The 19,675-nt window shown below is 41.1% G+C and overlaps 2 protein-coding genes across 3 annotated transcripts in view; one reads left to right on the forward strand and one right to left on the reverse strand.

Annotated features, from left to right (window-relative positions):
• grik6 (glutamate receptor, ionotropic, kainate 6) overlaps positions 1 to 4,370 on the forward strand; it is a 6,902-nt gene extending 2,532 nt beyond the window's left edge. For both annotated transcript variants that reach the window (XM_028999210.1, XM_028999209.1), the window contains exons 3-10: positions 1,073 to 1,104; positions 1,183 to 1,362; positions 1,872 to 2,098; positions 2,183 to 2,280; positions 2,407 to 2,624; positions 2,724 to 2,943; positions 3,489 to 3,733; positions 3,842 to 4,370. In XM_028999210.1, coding sequence (XP_028855043.1) covers positions 1,073 to 1,104; positions 1,183 to 1,362; positions 1,872 to 2,098; positions 2,183 to 2,280; positions 2,407 to 2,624; positions 2,724 to 2,943; positions 3,489 to 3,733; positions 3,842 to 3,940 — 1,319 coding nt within the window. In that variant the 3' untranslated portion in view covers positions 3,941 to 4,370. The remainder of the gene's footprint in view (positions 1 to 1,072; positions 1,105 to 1,182; positions 1,363 to 1,871; positions 2,099 to 2,182; positions 2,281 to 2,406; positions 2,625 to 2,723; positions 2,944 to 3,488; positions 3,734 to 3,841) is intronic.
• plch2b (phospholipase C, eta 2b) lies at positions 4,275 to 16,772 on the reverse strand. Its single transcript, XM_028999204.1, has 21 exons — positions 16,263 to 16,772; positions 15,354 to 15,500; positions 14,998 to 15,241; positions 13,923 to 14,052; positions 13,181 to 13,351; positions 12,975 to 13,068; positions 12,192 to 12,395; positions 11,868 to 11,988; positions 11,599 to 11,773; positions 11,389 to 11,502; positions 11,045 to 11,131; positions 10,731 to 10,837; positions 10,562 to 10,650; positions 10,261 to 10,446; positions 8,013 to 8,120; positions 7,782 to 7,906; positions 7,572 to 7,656; positions 7,214 to 7,360; positions 7,045 to 7,124; positions 5,519 to 6,653; positions 4,275 to 4,932 (listed from the first exon to the last, which is right to left on the reverse strand). The coding sequence occupies exons 1-21, from the start codon at positions 16,492 to 16,494 to the stop codon at positions 4,916 to 4,918; spliced, it is 3,798 nt and encodes a 1,265-aa protein (XP_028855037.1). The 5' UTR covers positions 16,495 to 16,772; the 3' UTR covers positions 4,275 to 4,915.
• Between the last annotated feature and the right edge of the window lie 2,903 nt (positions 16,773 to 19,675).

A 19,675-nucleotide genomic window follows, 5' to 3' on the forward strand; every position in this document is an offset into this window, starting at 1 on the left:
TCGTGGAAGAACACGCCCTAGTCTTCTTTCCTTTGCTGGAAAATACATTTTATACGGAATGTGTGCAACAGGTTAATCTATTCCCTCGAAAGGAAATAATGTACTCATAAGCGTAGGGTAGCACAGGTATGGTTCTATAACACAGGATTATACAGAAAAATGAAATATTTGTGCCACGGAGCAAGCTGAAGCAGTTGTAATGAAGCCATAAGTCCATGCAGTTATCTGAATAAGCAGAGGTTATTTGTCTATTTTTGTGCCAGTCTCGTCGCAACCGCTGGACACAAATGTGTTGCACAGGCTAGAAATGGGGGTTGGGGGTGGGACTGTCAGCTGGGGACGGCATCAAAGCAAAGGGGGCTGCATCCTGTTTGGCAACAGCTCGTACCCCACTTTGTCCGAGTGGAGGCTTGCCAGTTGACACACTCACAAAAGTTATGAATCAATTCAGCCCTAAAACACAAGCAGGCAGTGTTTGAGGGTCGCCAAGCAGCGACAGGGCTTTGAAGAGCCAGCGTGTCTGTCATGCTCTGAAAAGGAGGAGCTGATGCACGTCAACATCACCCTGTGCCACTGACGGAGCCCCGGGGGCGAAGGCTGAATCTGTGCTTTTGATGCTCTTTAACTGCCCTCCCACCCCTTGCTGCCATTTCTTTGTGCCTTGTTGAACCAACACCACTAATGTGGATTAGTCACAGTGGAGTCTTTGCAAATATTTTTTGATTCCAGAAGGCTCTTCAATAAGGAAGGGCAGAGGACCAAAACCCTTCTGGGGGCCGGAAGGCCCCGGCTGGCTCTGAGGGCATCAGTTCAACCCTTCTTTTCACCTTAAACTATCAGTGGCTGTGCTGAAACAGAAGTGGCTTGAAAAGGAGATCTTATAAAGCTGTAGCCTGGGATGATGCAGAGACTGATGATAGCAGCCTGGCAATGTGGATGGAAAGAAGCAAAGAAACAGCTCATCATCTTAGACAATGTTAGACATTGTAATGGTTTAGATTATTCTTCCATAATTTGACACATATTAACACATATTAGAGTAAGCTGTGAGTAATGCTCTTTTCTTTTACAGGAAAACAAGAATTATATGTAACAACCATAAAGGTTAGTTATTTGTGATAAATCTGTTAATGTCAATAAGGAATGCCATGAAAAATGCCACTTTTATCGTCCATTTTACAGCAAGACCCATACACAATGTCCAAAGGCAACCAACTTGAGGGTTACTGCATGGACCTTTTGTCGGAACTGGCTAAAAAATTAGGCTTCAAATACAGGGTGAACCTTGTGAAGGATGGGGCATATGGCAGGCAGGACGAGAACGGCAACTGGTATGGAATGATTGGGGAGGTTGTAAGAGGGGTGAGTATTGGCCCTGCCTTCTTTGGCAATAAAAGTGAAATAAAATGTGTAAAATAATGTCTTTAAAACAAATTTGATAAGCTCATGAAATCATGCACATTATAATGACACAAGGGGCAGTGGTGGCCTAGCGGTTAAGGAAGCGGCCCCGTATACGAAGGTTGCTGGTTCGGATCCCGATCCACCAAGGTGCCACTGAAGTGGCACCACTGAGCAAACTGCTCACACTGCTCCCCGGGCGCCTGTCATGGCTGCCCACTGCTCACTCAGGGTGATGGGTTAAATGCAGAGGACAAATTTCTTTGAACTCCATAAATGTTCCAATGGAATAATAACATTTGAAAGATGACCACAGAAATCATATTTAAACAAATCAACTCACAGATACAGAAATTAATGTCATGTTTATAGAAAAATTGTTCCAATAGCAGCTTATGCATGATTTTTAGTTGCAATTAATGAAGATGAAGACTGCTAATCAGAGGACTGCTCGTCTGATTCTCATGTAGGATGCTGATCTTGCGGTTGCTCCACTTACACTGACTGCCGCTCGGGAGAAGGCAGTAGGTATGACCAAGCCATTCATGCAAACTGGCATCAGCATCCTCTTGCGCAGAGATATGGCCTCGGAAGAGAGTGGATTTTTTGACTTCCTATCCCCCTTTTCCACCGAGACCTGGCTGGGGATTCTGATGGCTTACCTTGTGACGGCAGGTTGTTTCTGCGTTGTGTCCAGGTGAAGCATCAGTTCATTCCCTTTCTAAATATGTAATTGTCACATGGATTAGACCCCAAAACTGAAGTGTACGTTTCTGAACAGGCTGAGTCCTTGCGAATGGAGTCAACCTGAGACTGAGGAAAATAAATTTGGCTTCCTGCATAGTCTCTGGTATGCTGCTGGGGCTCTCAGCCTTCAAGGTAAATACAACAAAGACCTTTTTCTTTGCCTGGCGACAGCCTTCATTAGGCTTATGTGTATAAAGCAATTTTTAAATAAAGGCCACAAGAACATTCGAATAATCATTTTAATTCTGATCTTTCAAGGTGCTGGTCCACACCCTAGATCCGTTTCCGGTCGTGTGGTCAGCTGTACCTGGTGGCTCTTTGTGCTGGTGCTTCTGTCTTGCTACTTTGCCAACCTGAGCTTCACACAGTCCTCAGATTCCACACACCTCATGATCAAGGGCTTTGACGATTTGGCCAATCAGGACGTGATTGAGTATGGGACACTATCAGGGTCTTCTACACAGGCTTTCTTCAAGGTGATCCTCACCTTCTGGGTCACTGTCATGACTACCACATGTACACCTTATCCCATTGCCTGGTTTAATTTCACTTTAATTCATGTTTGTTTTTTAAAGAACTCAAATAACCCAGCCTACCGCAGGATCTATGAACACATGGAGAGAAGGAAGAGTTATGTGACCTCCATGGATGAGGGGGTTCAAAAGGCAAAGGAGGGAAACTACGCGTTTATTGGGGAGTCAGTGTCCCTGGACCTTGCTGTGGCGCGATACTGTGAACTGGTCCGAGCTCATGAGGTCATTGGCATGAGAGGGTACAGCATCGTAACACCACTGGGTAAGATGTAACTACACTTTCTACATTTTCTAACTATATTTTCTCTGTGAAATATAATAAATTCCTTCTGCCAAGCATGGTTCTACAGACTTGGTTTGAAATGCAACATTTCGCACATTTTATCATGAATTGGTCATTACTTCTTAAGACTACAGCTTGCTACAATGTACATTAAAAACCATTACAATGACACGTGACTTAGTGGGAAAGAGGCTCAGTGAGGTGGAGAAGATCTGGTCTGTGATTTGCTCCTGTGTTTTATCGTCTCACATGTGAAAGATTCCTCAACTGGCATTAAAACAATTTTCCTGTCCTTCTACATCTTTATGTAGGGATTGTTTCTAGCTAGGAAGCATTCTACATCCATGTTAGACCAGACCACACCCAGGAAGTAAATATTTTATTTTAACTAATTTAATTGTTCAATTTTGACAGACCTACTTATAAGACTGCATAAAGTAAACACAGAAAGGAAGTGACTCACCATAGACAGACAGTAGTGCTGTTGTCCCCATCGGAGTGATTTGACATGCTGTTGCCATCAGGCTCAAACATGCTGAAGAACCTGAGTGTGGCGATTCTCCAGCTGAGTGAATCCGGGGAACTGGCCTACCTGCGAAGCAAGTGGTGGGCCAGCAGCTGCATACCAGACAGCGCTAAGGCCTCCTCTCTCAAGGCCCGAGGCATGAGGGGCATTTTCCTGCTGCTGGCGGTTGGACTTGGCCTGGGGGTGCTGCTGTCCCTGCTGGAGCTTACTTCCAAGGCTCGCAGCAACGCCGAGGAGCAGAGGGTGGGTAATGTGGTTGAAGAGAATAGAAGTGAATACTATGTGCTTTGGGGTTTTATGGATAATAAGTTGGCATATAGACATCGTTGCCTGTTCTTCCCACCCCTGCAGAAGTCATGCTGCTCAGTTTTATCACAGGAGCTTGGACATCGTTTAAGGGGCACCAATGTGAGGAGAACCCAGGAGACTCCCGAAAAAAGCAAAGCATGAAAATCTCATAGTGAAACATTGAAATCATTTTTTTTTCCCTAACCCACAATACACATGTATCACATTGATGTGATTTATAAATGACTTTAACAACCTCTAAAAATGCTTCATAAAAAAAATGTTTTTTCCTTATGTGTTTGTTGTAATAAGGAAGAATTACTCTATGTATAGAACTAATTCTGCAATCTGTTAATAATTCTGATGAATTGAATTGGAATTGTAGAGCAATCTTCAAACTATTTTAGAATGGACATAACTGCATAATACAGAGTTACAAGTTGATCAATGGACTTAAATTAACTGAATAGTAAGTAAGTAAGAACCAAGAGAAAAGATAAGTAGTTACTCTTTTATTTGAAATGCTTGATGTAAATTTTACAATAGAAAATATCAATGACATGCATTCATGTTTTACTAATAAATTTGAAATGGAGACTTAATTTGTGTAGGAGTTGATGGTATACTGCTATTAAAACACCATATGTTTCTTTTATCCCTGTGCTCTTATGTGATTAGAAGAAACTGAAATGGATGAAAAGCCAAAGCAACGTGTATAGTCAGCTCAAGTGAAACTAAAGCTGTAAATTAGTACAGCGATAAAAATGAAATCACATTAAGTAATACATACAAAAAGTGCTGCTGACATCTCTTTAGGAAAGAAAACAATGAAAATACATTTAACATAATGTGGCACTTGCATTAAACAGTACACTTTACAAGTTATCTTTATCATGGCTGTACACTATTATTATACACTGGATTTTCTAAATAATCTGAATATCTCAGTATCGTATGTTTCTCTTATAAAATTTTAGAACATTTTATCATGCTCTGTAATGTTAAAAAATGCTTTTCTCATGGCTAATCAGTAAACTTTTTTTCAGCCTGGATTTGCATGCAGGAATAGGAATAGACTGAATCAGCAGATGTTTTTCACTTAATGTTTCTCAGTTGTTTCCTTGTGCTGCTTTTGTTCTACAGTGTCGCTCGATCTGTAAAAAAAAAAAAAAAAAAAAAACGTCAACACCACCTAAATGTCAGAAAAAGCAATTATCTAAAATGGAGGATAGTGAGAAGATGACCAATTGTTTTCATTATTTAATTTACAAAGGCAAACTAGGTGACTAGGGGCACTGGTGGCCTAGCGGTTAAGGAAGCAGCCCCGTAATCAGAAGGTTGCCAGTTGGAATCCCGATCTGTCAAGGTGCCACTGAGGTGCCACTGAGCAAAGCACCGTCCCCACACACTGCTCCCCGGGGTGATGGGTTAAATGCAGAGGACAAATTTCACTGTGTGCACCGTGTGCTGTGCTGCTGTGTATCACATGTGACAATCACTTCACTTTAACCTTTAACTCTTCAGTCACAAACCGCGTGTTGACAGTCACAGGTAATATTCTATTCATATGAGATGCTGGATGTTTTATTTTCATAAACTGGCAGCAGTAATCATCAACATAAAACACTAATAAATATAGCTGAAGGTTTACTTTTTGAAATATGACAAGAAATTCTATTCTCATTTCTAATTCGAATGCACAAACATCACCATAATCCTTTAGAGCAACACAGAACTTACCGCTGAAAAACAATGGTGATTTGCACCTGATCTCCCGGATTTTCTGCTCGAACAGGGCGTTCATTTCCCTCTGTAGGGTGCCCGTGTCTTGATGTCGATGAACGGGCACCCGCGACGGGAGGCTCTCCAGGTCGAGACTCTCCAGGCTGTCATTGCTGCTCTCGCTGTTGGGAAGGTGACCAGGATTTGTTCCGTAGCCGCCATCGTTTTGACAGACAGGATTCTGCCAGTTCACGTGAGTTCTGGTGCTGGGGAAGGGACTCCCCGGAGATGGGGGATGCCTCCGGGGAACACTTTTGCTTCTTCTGTCAGATGAATCGGAATAGGGTTGGGTGCCCCTTTGATTAATCATATTGCGCCTGGGTTTGGCGGGTGTTGATGGAATGGGCATGAAGTAGCTCTGGTTGTTTGACTGGCACACAGGACTGCCGACTGGCCCTGGTGCCCTCTCAGCTGGATCCGTCTGGGTTCCTTGTTCAGTTCGTAATACTCCCTTTGGGTTTGTTAAGCCTGCTTTTGGGATCTCAACAGTCTGATAGGGATGTGGGGTTTGTTTTAAGGATCCAACATTTAACGTATAAACTTTGGACTGTGGTAACCGTTCCAGTGGTACTAGTGTGGTTGTGTCCTGTTTGAGCAGCCTAGATCCTTCTACATATTCTAACACATCCTTTTTGGGTAGTGCTGGATGTCTTTTTTTCACAGAAAGTGAAAGTTCCTCTTTATGCTGTGGTGGCCAGCAGGGGGCTGCTGCCGATGTACTCTGCAGTGGCGGCCAGTTGGGCTTACATTCCGGAAGCTGGACCTCTCGCTTCTTGCTGTTCATGTTGTTATCAGCCCCCAAGTTGATGTAACCAAAAGTGGTGTCTTGGCCAGCAGAACTGTTTGTAGGAGACAAGCAGCTCCTCATGTCCCTCTTCTTCTCCTGGAAACAGACTCTCTGTGCCCGTTTAAGAGGCTCGCTCTGCACGCCACTGGTGATTGACAGGACCCTGCTTCCCTCTGAAGTGGCATCATCGTCAGAGAGGGGCTTACAGAGGGATGTGTCTGAGGACACTTTCTTGACTTTGGACAGGCCCTTGGTGGGAGCACTGGAGGCCTTTTGCAGAAGATGCTTCACGGCATTGTGTTTGCTCTAGAAGTTACAAATAAATGGATTATTACTTGAGATTTAAAATGTAATTATATAATTAATCAAATTACATCAACTATTAATTATTATATTGTCATGTTTAGTATGACTAAAATGTAGCAGGTACCAGTAATTTATATTTATAGGTACAAAACCTTTCTTTATATAGCATCTTATGTTCTGGCCAACAAGTAATTGACATATACATATATAATTGACATATACTCAACCCATTTTTAAATTCAGAACAGGGTTTAAGACACTGTCCAGACGCAATTTTGAATTTGAGAATCGCTTGTATAAAATTTCATTTATATTGCATAATTAGTAGCTTTCTACATGGATCTCTACCTATCAGCTATAATCTAGCTTTTGCAGTTTACAGTGAACTTGCCTTGCCACTTATGTCACTCACAGCAATATGAACAAAGACAGAAGCCTCCTCCATACCCTCCAGATAAACATGCCGGTAACCTTATGAAGAGATTTTTAAACAAGCTTAAACAGTTGGATCAGCTGAGCCTGGTTAGTCAATGGGATGGAACAAGTGAAGTGTAAGTTACCTGGTAACATGCTCATGAAGGCTATGGTGCGCTGTCCAATAAAATCTCTCCCGATTGGATTATGATCCCAGACCATAAAGCGCACCAGTGCAATCTGTGGCAGGTGTACCATAAAGACCAGCGTTTCTTCCCACATCGGGTTAAAACCTGTTACAAACACAAATCCAATATGCACACATGACAAAGCTTTTTTTTTTTTACAGTGTACCACAAGGGGGTGCTCCAGTTTCACCATATCTCATGGCTGGGGAGAGATGATTGGGACAAATCCAGCACTTTGGGCAAAATTATGAATATTCCAACCCCTATGCATACTGAATAACTTTTGCATTGGCTGGTGCATCTTTCAGACACTCACCATTATCATACACCACCCTGGTCTGTTTTTTGTCACAGTCAGCAGGCAATCCAACGATCTCCACTTCAACCAAAGGATCTATGATCTGTGGAAAGAAATTTAATCCGGTAAATGCAATGTATGAATGTAGATCAGAATTCTTTAGAATCCCGAATTGTGCTGGACTTTATGTCAGGAATCTTTTGAATTAAAATTCAGATTTGTGTGTACCTCTCCCCTGTCACCTAAAATGGAATCTTTTGGCTTGGGCAGCTGCTGACCACTAATGATTTTCAGCACCAGCTGTTTCTTCTTGTGTCCTGACAGCGGGTCATCCAACGTTGGGTTAAAGGCACCTGAATGTCATTGTCACAAAAGAGTCGTAAGTACTCAGGCCCACCATGGTAACACGCCCATTCAGACAGCAGTTATATTCATGTAAATATTATATTCATTACTCACCTTTACACATACACTTGGGTTTCAGAAGGTACCCACAGTTGCCATTGGTGGCAAATTTGGCTCTGTTCAGCTGCAGCATACGGTCTTCTGTTTGATAATTGAGCGCAACTGAAAAAAGGGATCATTAGTCAACAATAACCCTTACAGAAATTATTTCATGATCAGCAAACATGATGAACACAACATTGTGAATCACTGAACACAAAGAATAAAAGGTTAACTGCTGCTGCACCACGAGTTCCTTAAATAAACCAAATTTAAAACTAGATGAGCTTTTTAAGGACCCTTTGGATGATTAATGTCATGGAATTTATTGAGCCTAACACTGGTTGAGGGCAGGGACTCACAGCTCTCAATAATAGGTGGGAGGAGGAAATTGTAGAAGCTGGAAGATCCCTGCACCAACACAGGGACAGTATGCAGATGTAAAGCTGGATTTAAACCCATGACCTTGGACATTTACGGAATTTATCAGACACCCTTATCCAGAATGTCTTACAATCAGTATTTACAGGGACAGTTTCCCCTGGAGACACTCAGGCTTAAGTGCTGATAAACCCAGACTCTTCAGGCTCTCGCTGCTGAGAAGGGTTTGGCGGGTGTTGATGGAATGGGCATGAAGTAGCTCTGGTTGTTTGACTGGCACACAGGACTGCCGACTGGCTCTAGTGCCCTCTCAGCTGGATCCGTCTGGGTTCCTTGTTCAGTTTGTAATACTCCCTTTGGGTTAGTTAAACCTACTTTAGAGCTCAACATTCTGAAATGAATCCAGGGTTTGTTTTAAGGATCCAACACTTAACGTTTAACATTTGGACTGTGGTACCCGTTCCAGTGGTACTAGTGTGGTTGTGTCCTTTTTGAGCAGCCTAGGGGTTAAGTACTGATGGACCCAATTATGTGGCCTAGAGTTAAGTACTGATGGACCCAATCGTAGTAAGTGGGGCCCACTTGGCTCACTAATTTAATGTGTGAAATATATGTGCCTTTCATGTAACATATAATTCCTTTCAACGAAGCAATGTTTGGTGCATCTGTTCTCCACATGCCTTGATTGCAAGATTCACAAGTGAATCAGATTACAGCAGTGTTGGGCCTTCACACACACCGTGCGGCTTCACATTTATGTTTGTTTGAGAAGGCTGCTGATAGTGAAAGTGAAAGTGATTGAAGTAATTGTCATTGTTATACACTGCAGCACAGCACACGGTGGCACAACGAAATGGGTCCTCTGCTTTTAACCATCACCCTGGGTGAGCAGTGGGCAGCCACGACAGACGTCCGTGGAGCAGTGTGTGGGGCTGGTGCTTTGCTCAGTGGCACCTCAGTGGCACCATGGTGGATCGGGATTCGAACCAGCAACTTTCTGGGTTGCATCAATCTCAGGCTATCACGCTCACGCAAAAAAAACTAGATCCAGTCACTCACATTTGTGTAATTGCCTGGTGCCACCATCAGGTGGCATCATATCTCTGTTTTGCCTTGTTTGCTGTCATTATCATCCTATGTGTTCCACATGACACTAATTTGCTGCTTTACAGTTCCCATCCTTTCCTTTCTCCGGTGTCGCATCCCTATGTACCTCGTCACTTTACTTTTACCTTCAAGTTAGACCTTGCACAGAGTATATGGTTTGGTTCATGCTCTCTGCCCCTCATGCCATTTATTCTATTTTCATTAAGTTTCACAATGTCATGCAACTCTCTCACATGCTTCTTCTCCGGAAGGACAATATGCTATTGACTGGTTGAGGAAAAAAAACTTTGAATCCATATAATTGCCAGATTCTGTGGTTTGGGACTAATTTGAAAAAAAAAGAACTAAACGTTTCCATTTCACGGTTTCATTAAACAGAACAATACCCAAACTATAAAGGGTATTGGGTGGTAGTAGCCTAGAGGGTAACACACTCGCCTATGAACCAGAAGACCTGGGTTCGAATCCCATTTACTACCATTGTGTCCCTGAGCAAGACACTTAACCCTAAGTTGCTCCGTGGGGAGCTGTCCCTGTAACTACTGATTGTAAGTCGCTCTGGATAAGGGCGTCTGATAAATGCTTTAAATGTTAAATGTAAGTGTTATGGGGATAAAGGCGAGAAAATAAGTGTGCACAAATGTGCTGGGAGACAGGATGTCTCAAACCAAAATTCTCAGTCCAGCCAACTGACTAGGTGTTCTTATAAACTCTTATAGGGATTATTTATATTAGCTGCACCGTATGATCTTTTGTGTTGTGTCAATGTTCATACCCAAGTGGCATCCTGCGTTCCAGAATGGCTGAGGGTTGAAATTGCTGGAGTCCACGCGGTAGTTGGAGGGATAGACCCTTAAGAGCTGGCGCTGGTTAAAGCGCACCAGCTGGGCAGGCTTCATCTGCAGGATCTGGTTAGTAATGGTCTCGTTCAGGGAGGACACTTGCCAGCTGCACATGTACGCTGCAGCCAGAGAACACACACGTTTACGCGTCATTAGAACCACTGATGAGGAGTCGGCTCATCACGCCAAGGTCACAGCCCTGTGTACTGAATGAATGGGAATTTCAGTTCACACCTTGAGTTTCAATATCATGGACGTGGACGGATTTTGTGTACTTGACGAGGTCGGACAGGGCTCTGGAGAGCCTCATAGTCTTCCTCTTTCTAAAAGAAAGCATATCAATTTTCAAATCAGTTATCAGAACTCATATCCTCACATATGTATGAAAATTTTAATCTCATACCTGCCATAATAGATATCCTGTCTCCGTGCAACCATTTTTGAAGGCTCTGGATCTGTGTCTGAATCTTCCAGAATCGGTTTCTTTTTCACTTTTCCTCGCTTTTTCTTCTGAAGAATATGAAAGAATGCCTTTTGAATGTCAATGTCAGTATATAGTAATGCACATTATGAACATATTATTAAAACATTTAATACTACTATAACTATAAAAATGTGATATATATAGAAGATTACAGAGATGTACCACAGCACCTCAGAATGATTTAATTCTGCCACTGGTAAAGGGCTTTCACAAAATTAAAATAAAAAATGAACCTTTCTTTTAAAGCTGCCCATGAAGGATCTGCGGAGGAACCTGCTGGCCTTGGATTCTTCACCAGTGTCTGTAACTTCGCCTGTCCCCTGCATAGAAGAACATAAAGTCAGATAAATGTCCTCAATAATTAATGTTGATTCTAATTCATCCACTTCTATTTTCTTCCAAGCTCTTGGGTAAAGAACTGCTACCAGTTGTGTTTCTTGCTGTCCTGGCTGAAGCCCAGGTAGGTGAGGAGGGTTGCATTAGGAAGGGCATCTGGCGTAAAACTTTTGCCAAAATGTTTGACATCTAAAGAGACATGCAATCCTTGAACATGCAACTGGGGTTTCTCAGCTTTTACCTCTCCATTTAGCTTTGGCTCCTCCTCATCTTCTTCATCCTCTTCACCACTGTCCTCGTCAGACACGTCCCCCTCATCTGCATCTGCATCTATGTTTGCAGGGAGTTTCTTTCCCTGGAAAAAAAAACATTTGTGAATGAGATTGATCATTTTAATGATCATAAATTAAATGGACAATCAATACTATCAGCAATGTTCTTCCTTCGGTACCTTAACTAAAATTTTTCCTTTAAGAACTTCGGGGCAAGGCAGGCGTCGTGTTGTCTCATTGGCATTGACTGTGGACAGGTCAAGTTTGTCCTGAAGCACTTCAATAAGGTACTGAGCCATTTTCTTCTGCTGAGGCACTGTGCAGTGGTTCTCTATGGACAGGATCACAGGGTATCTGGAAGTACAGTAGACGCAGTTTTTTCATGGAAAGGATGTAATGGCAAAGTGTTGCAGAAGAGGAGATTATTTTGAGAAGGAAAGACACCTACTGGCTTTTGACAAAGGCATATTTGTTGATAGATTCAACTATGTCTCTGAAGAGGATTTTTGAGGTAAGCGTGTAGCCATGGTGGACTATAGGCTCACCATCTGGACCATCCCAGCAGTCCACTGGAAAAGGTGTGACACACCAACTTGCTATCACATCAATACTGCCATTCACAGAAAACGTCACAGTTACAATATACTGATTAAAAGAAACCCGACAATTAAATCTATACAAATATATTTACAGGGACAGTTGTCAGGAGCACAGTGGTGGATGGGTTGGTGGGTTAGAGGTGTGAATGAGGACCCGTGAATGAGCCACTGACCTTCAACGCACCGACAGCCAGCTTTTAGTACATAGGCGTACATGTCCACCCGGGACTGAGAGAGCAGCTGGTCCCCTGTTAAGTAGGTGTTGTGTGAGGACGCGATGAAGTAGTTGCAGAGGGGCTGCGTCATGTCCTGGTTCACCTCATAGTGTGCCGGGTTAAACACGTCTCCCGCTGGACTACGCATGTAGCTGGTGAACCCTGTGAGTGAAAACAGGATTCAGTGGTAACATAGGGCAATTTTATTCCTAATATGAATTCTATCCATTATTAACGGTCATCCACTGCCACTAAAGCAGTCAAACACACAGCAAGTGAATATACACGACCAGACAAAAAGATGCAGCTACTCATTTATGGGTCTTGCATTTTTTTACATTATAAAACAAAAATCGATGACACAGGACTATGAAATGACACACGTGAAGTTATGTAATAAACCAAAAATCTAAAAACATTTGAGTCTCTCCAAATCATAGAGCTTTTGCTGTGATGGCAGCCAGCATTTCACACTCTTGGCGTCCTGAAGGTTTTTGCTGAACACACTCATGTTGAAGGCATTTCATGGAGCAGCCTTTGATGCTGACAATAGTGAATAAAGCAGCTATGATGGTAAAAAGAGGCAAATCGGCAACAAATATACTTGCATTAGTGCATCCTACTCATCTTGTTTGTGAATAAGAATCATCTCAGAGACTCCTGGTGTATCTCTAGAGAGAGCACGAGCACCACCAGTTTGAGAATCAAGGCATTGTGTCACCAAAAATCAATCAATCTTACCATCAATTCCAAAAACCATGTGAGCTGCATTCTGAGGATTCGGCTCAAACAGTTTTATAATTTCCTGGCACTGTTCTTTGGTAACACCAGTCATCTAAAAACACAATTCAGAGAGAATTTTATAAGAATGATGTACAACTGCAGCAGTTCAGCAAACATTACAACCACCAGTCCATAAAACAGTATAACAGCATTGACTTGCCAACCTTCTGTTCAACTTCTAGAAAGCGCAGAAGGTCCTTCACATCCATGTAGTCTTTCTCACTGCTGTAGCTGAGCATGATTAAATAGAGGTCTCTGCGAGTGGACATCATCTTGTAGAAACTGCAGAATTCATCGAAGGCTAAGGAACCTTCATTTTCATCTGTATCTGCTTCCTGTGGGGGGTTTTACAGTAGATATCATTTCCACGAATGTACATTGTGACAGAAACACATAATTGCTATATTTAATGACATAAGTTTAGCTACATAGCTTGATTATTAACTGGTACAAAAAGACGGGAGCACATAACTCCAAATTTGGCTTGACTTCACTATGTTCGCATAGATTTCCTGCTATTAACGTAAGAAAGACGCGGGACCAGACGGAGTGAGAAGAAATGAAAATAAGAACAGTTGATTATGAAATATCTGACTCACACTTTGTTGAAGAAATAATTGAGTCAGCGCAGGGCACGTAAGAGGCTGCTTCAGCAGGCAGCGAACACCACCATTGCATAGGATTACTGAAGTACAGCAGCGTCAACAGATAACGTATTACGCTTAAGGCCATCTGTCTAGTGGGGGCCAGATGGCCTATTCTAAACCAGCACGCCTCTACTCAACAGTGAAGCCTACACTGAGATGATCAACACGGATACATGCACAGTGACTAACCTTGACCCAAAACATCTCATATTGATCACTAACGTAGGTGCTAACAAATCTATTCATTTTAAGCACATACCGTGAACATTTCCTGAACTTTCTGTCTAGACAGGTTGACATTGAGCTTGTGAAGAAGTTGTAGAACTTCACTGATGCTGAGATTTCCATCACCATTTTTGTCTGCCTCTGAGAATGTCTGTTTCAGCCACATGCAAGAAAAATTCAGGAAATTCATCTCAAAATAAAAAACTGATGTTCCGCTCCTCGGGTGGCCGCTCTTTAAGCATATTGCTGTGATCATATACATTCACTTGCTAATTAGGGTGAATAGATGAAGCCCAACCCCAGTCCTACACAGATACTTCAGCTGTGGAAATAGTAAATTGTTCTCTCTTGTACCAGATATTGTTCCATCTAAACTAAAATCAAACGTTTGGACACACCTACTCTGTGGCAGTTATGGAGACGAAGATGGAGCAATTTCAAAATCCAATGCAAGAAACATATTTATTTAGAGAAAGTGAACTATGTTGAAGTTTTTTTTTACCTTCACTATTGTCATGAGAGGCTCATTAACGTGACTGAATGATAAGAAAGTGTCACCTTAAACTTTCAGGACTGTTGGAAACCATCCCCGTTGTCTAAGGTGACGGAGAGAAGCCAGGAGTATGAAATGCTGCCACCACAGCAAAAGCTACTTTGGAGAACCTCAAATTTTTCACGTTTTGTTTATTACGCCTCCGTATGTTATTTCGTAGTTCTGAGCCTTCAGTTTTGTTCTAAAATAAAAAAAAAAATCCAAGACCCATAAATGAGTAGGTGCGTCCAAACTTTTGACTGGTAGTGTACATGGCCACACAATTTAGCTCAACCAGTTAAAGGCTGAAGGTAACTCAATAGGCAACATGGTCAACGTGGCCCCTGAGTTAAAACGTTTGCCCACCCCTGATCTACATGAATGTTCGGAATGTTCTGATGAGTCTACGGTGACCCATTGCATCATGTGGTTCTTTGCCTCATGTGCTTCTACCAACTCCGAATTTGGCAAAAAAAACTATGGAATGATTTCTAAGCAGAGATGTTCAGTTATAACCGCACGACCAAATTAACCAAAACACCCGCGTCACCCTCCTGTGGAACATGACAAAGGATATTGATCACGTGTGCGCTGTCTTTTGGCCAGACTGTCCTCATCGCTGATGCCAGCCATCAAGTACTTAAGGCCTGTAATCCAAGTTCGCGCTTCCTCGGCCGTTGAGGTGACCAAGTCAAGTGATTCCACACGGTAGCCATGGTAAATACTGAAGCAGCAGTTGGGGTCCAGGTTACTATTCACAAAGTGTTGAAACGCCTCTGTCTTCTTGCCCTCACACACTTCATGGATGGAGTCAATGGAAACTGTGAAATGAAGCAAGAAATTGGCTCAGCACATCAAATGCAAAATTTTTTGAATGTTTCTATTCCATGAAAAAGAACTCAGTTCTATACAATTCAGCTGTAATCCACTGACTTTTAGCTCTTTCTCGTTTCCTGGAGGGCCGCCACCTAATACAGGACCTGTGCTCATCCAAGTAGAAGTACCGCAGCAGAGTTTTAGATTTACCACGCAGTTTGATCATCTCAGTTCCGCCTTGCATGGTGCACATGCAGCGCTCCACTGGTGCATGTGAAAAAGATGAAGAAATACATGAACACACACGCAAAGAAAAGACAATGCTACCAGATCTAGAAATCCACAATTTCATATTGGCACAAATCATGAACAATAGGAAAACAACAGCTACCAATGTGCCATCATCAGTCCATATGTCTTGTCTGGCCTGTATATTGTCTGTACGTTGCATAAAACACACCCTATTAGCATCTCTACAGTTAGCTGGTGTTGTGTCTCATTGGGTGGTAGTAGCCTAGTGGGTAACACACTTGCCTATAAACCAGACGACCACAAAGTCATGTATTTTTGGCTTTGGTTCAGAGCTTTTCAGCAACAGAAAGTAAACTGTCCGTAATATTTTTGGTCTGAACTCGTAGGGACGCTGGAGTGCAGGGTCACGTGGTTCCCACGGTCCACTTCCCTTGGTCTAATCTCAGCGGATTGTCTTCTGTCCATATGCTCTAAGTTCACTCCAGCAAACAAGGACAACAAACTGTACAAAACCACACAAGGCTGATTCCCTTCTCAACTTATAGGAGGAATTGATTATTCTCAACTAATCAAGGTCTATTCTATCTGATAAATGCTAATAAATCTGCATTATACTTTGTTTGTGTGGCAGATTAAATATGAGACGAGGTATTAATCATTCACGGAGAATAATAACTAAAATAATTGTGTGGAGTATAAAATAATTCGATCACTTAGTACAGGTGTGTCTGTTGAGATCGGCTACATTCTGTCAGAAGCTTTACTTCTACTCACCAATTTGTCCCAGTCTCCATTTGGGCGTCGCGACAATGCTTCCACCGATCCAGAAGAACTCCTCTGCCAGTCGGGATACCGAGTGTTTCTGCCAGAGCTTTGGGGAGGACATCAGGCCAGGGGTGGCCGAGTTGAAAGGGCTGGATGTTGACGTCTTTCTCACTGGAGAAGGAGAGAGCATGGCGGTGAACGGAGCCATCCCTGGAGTAGTGCTTCTTACAGGATTATTCATGTTGGTTTCTCCGCTGAAGCTCTGGTCATGTTCTCCATCCGTTGCTCATTTGCCAGGTTCAACACTTAAATAAGTAATATGTTGTAGAGAAAAACACCAATAAGTCCAGAATCGCAGGAAGGCATGTTTAATTCTTCTTGGCACAAAAACTTAAGACTGGACCGCTTGTTGCTTTTCGCCAGGGTTGCCGACTGAACTCCCAAAACTCTAACCCATAGCAGCCCTGCATTGTGCAGTGGAGACAGTGCAGACCTGCGCAACATGTGCCATCCGGCAGTAAGTCTCTAATCCTGGGATGAAGCGCCTGCATTACATGGACAAACGGATTTTCATGGTAGTGAAGGCTCTACCAATAAGAAAGCAATGCAATAGCGGTCTGGTTACTTAGATCTCAAACTGAGCAGAACACCATACATCGATTTGATCATGGTTACCTGTCAAGAAGGTTTAATTATTAGAAAGCCATTATAAAATGATTATAAAATATACGAAGGAATGCAAGATGCACCTTTATTGATAATGGTGGTATAAACGCCTGATGATTTGATAAATTGATTTGTATAAATATGACAAAGAGACACTGACAAGGAATACAGAGTGTAAATGATACATTATACAGTTTGGGATGAGACAGTGAACAAGATCTGAATGGATGACAGGTGAATATCATTTATGCAAATTATATATAATAATCATATATTATATACCTGCATTATATATTAGCAACACAGGTCTGAACATCTCGTATCTGTTTCAAAGACATTTCATCTTTCTAACAGAAATTACTTTAAAGCTGTACAAGTCTAGACACTTCTTGCTGTGACTCCGCCCTCCACTTTCAGTTACTGATCAAGGACTAATGCACCACTCCTTCATCACATACCTGGCTCCTCACTACTGGTAATGTCAGGAAGCATGCCACCACTAACCTGAACATAGTTTTATATATTCGAGTCACGGATTTTGATTGTTGTTCAGAAAAGGCGTCCTGTGGTCCCCTTGATGGGTTATTAAGGGATTCTCAGTAGCGTGCAATTTCTACCCTTCTGTCTAATATGGAGCCTCTACATGACTGAAAGAGGAAACTTTGCAACAGTGTTTTGGGCATTCATATTCATTCATTGCTGTTCATGGACAAAATTATCTTATCGCAGTTTGCCTGTAGATAATGTGTCCTGATGATTCTATGTAAGGTGGATAGGGCACCTTTTCCCTTTCATTTAGGCTCTTTGATAAAATACTGGAATTTCCTCATCTTGGGAATTTTCATGGTCTTAATGAAACATTATTTTTCTTTATATACCTTATCTTCTTAACTTTATCTTCTTATATTGTGTTTTCTTGTTCAATGGTCCAGTAGTATGCAATAGGCAGTAAATACAAACACACCCACACAAAAAAGACCCTGCAAAGAAATGCATTTTGTTTATTTGTTTTAATGATATATTATATGGAATTTTAATTGGAAAAAGTATTGAAACAAGCGGCAAATAATGTACATCATAATGAAACAATGCAGAATTTTATTACACTGTTATCAAATCGTTTTGCCAAGGTGACATAGAACAGGGATTCATACCTTTAAACATAAATCTCTATTTTCTTACTCTATATTAAAGGGAAACAAAGAAATAATAAATTAAACAATGAAAGATGTGTTGCTTCAAGAATATGTTTTTCTCTCCTGAAAATGTAATTTGATAAAAGAGGGGCTACAAATATATCGAATTATATATCAAGCTTATATATATATATATATATATATATATATATATATATATATATATATATAATTCTATACTATACATCACATACATGCTGCCTCAATTCCTCCTCAATACTCTTTGTAATTTAGTCTGTTGATTTTTAGGTGATCGAATATGGATATAAAAATGACCTGACCATTTTTGCATCAGTTGCTTTCAATCTGTTCATAATGTCATATTGTTTATCTATATATAAATGCCCAAAGGTAGAAAATAAGAAAGAAGAAAGTTATAAGATTTACATAATCAAGAATCCAAATGTTTACTGTGTATTGTTTCAAGTGGCAGTAAAAATAGAAGCCATTTATATAACAGGTATATAACAAGCAAATATATCAACAGCTATTTTATTCACACGTTTTTTTTTCTTAAACATAATAAGTGGTATTCACGTAAGTGTGGAATAAAAACCAAAAAGTATGAAAATCTTTTTCCATGTTTGCTTAATGTAATTTGAAAACATAAATGGGAGTAAAATGCAAAATACAACTCTTTTCTCAAAAGTGCAATTTTTTTCTGTTGAGTAAAAAAATATATATCCTTATTTTATACATAGAAATGTTACGTTAGAAATAGCATGTTTATTGAAGTGAGCTCTAAAACCATTGACTAAAATGAATGTTTGTAACTAACTAAAGCAGCAAACTATAGTTTTATTTTTAACTATTTGAGGAGACATCCGATTTAAATCCAATTTCTAAAATAAAAAGGTTGTAGAATCTTTGACTGCAATGCCATTTTCGCCCATCTGCAAAATTTAAAAGACCTTTCGATTTAAATTAGGTGAAATATTTTCTGTAAAATATATTCCAAGACGTTAAAACTGGTAATGAGTAATACTTGCATAAAATATTGATGTTAAGGACAAACGGCGGGACAGATCCTAGATTAATACTTGCTGATACTTCCGGTTTTAAGCACATAAGAACAAAAACAGAAATACGAGAAGCTAATCCATAAACATGTACCTATAATAGTAGCCTGCGTTCATGCAACAAAGTCCGATAAAGTTACAAAAAAATTACGCAAGTAAGCAAAACCATGTAAATGTAATTGATACGACCATCCTACAGTATGAAGGTCCTGTTGTTTGATACCGTTTACATTAGAATCAGTGGCACTAGCAGGATTTTCTTCTGCTACTGTCGTTCCACAAAGTTTTGTTTTTCCCTATATATTCAAGTATATACCTTTTGCAAGAAAAAAAAAACATTTAAATAGCTTATAACAAAAATCCTCTGATAGCTTATGAAGCTGACGGAGGGTAGAGAAGTCCCATTTGAAGAGTCGGTCCTGGAGTTTAACTGTCTTGTCCTTTGGGTTGTACTAGTTGACATGCCTAACCATGCTTCTTCCAGTTTTGTAATATTCACATATTTATGTTACAATTCCCACACTGATGAAGTGATTTTTGA

This window comes from Denticeps clupeoides, chromosome 12 (assembly GCF_900700375.1).
Source record: "Denticeps clupeoides chromosome 12, fDenClu1.1, whole genome shotgun sequence".
Classification (NCBI taxonomy): domain Eukaryota; kingdom Metazoa; phylum Chordata; class Actinopteri; order Clupeiformes; family Denticipitidae; genus Denticeps; species Denticeps clupeoides.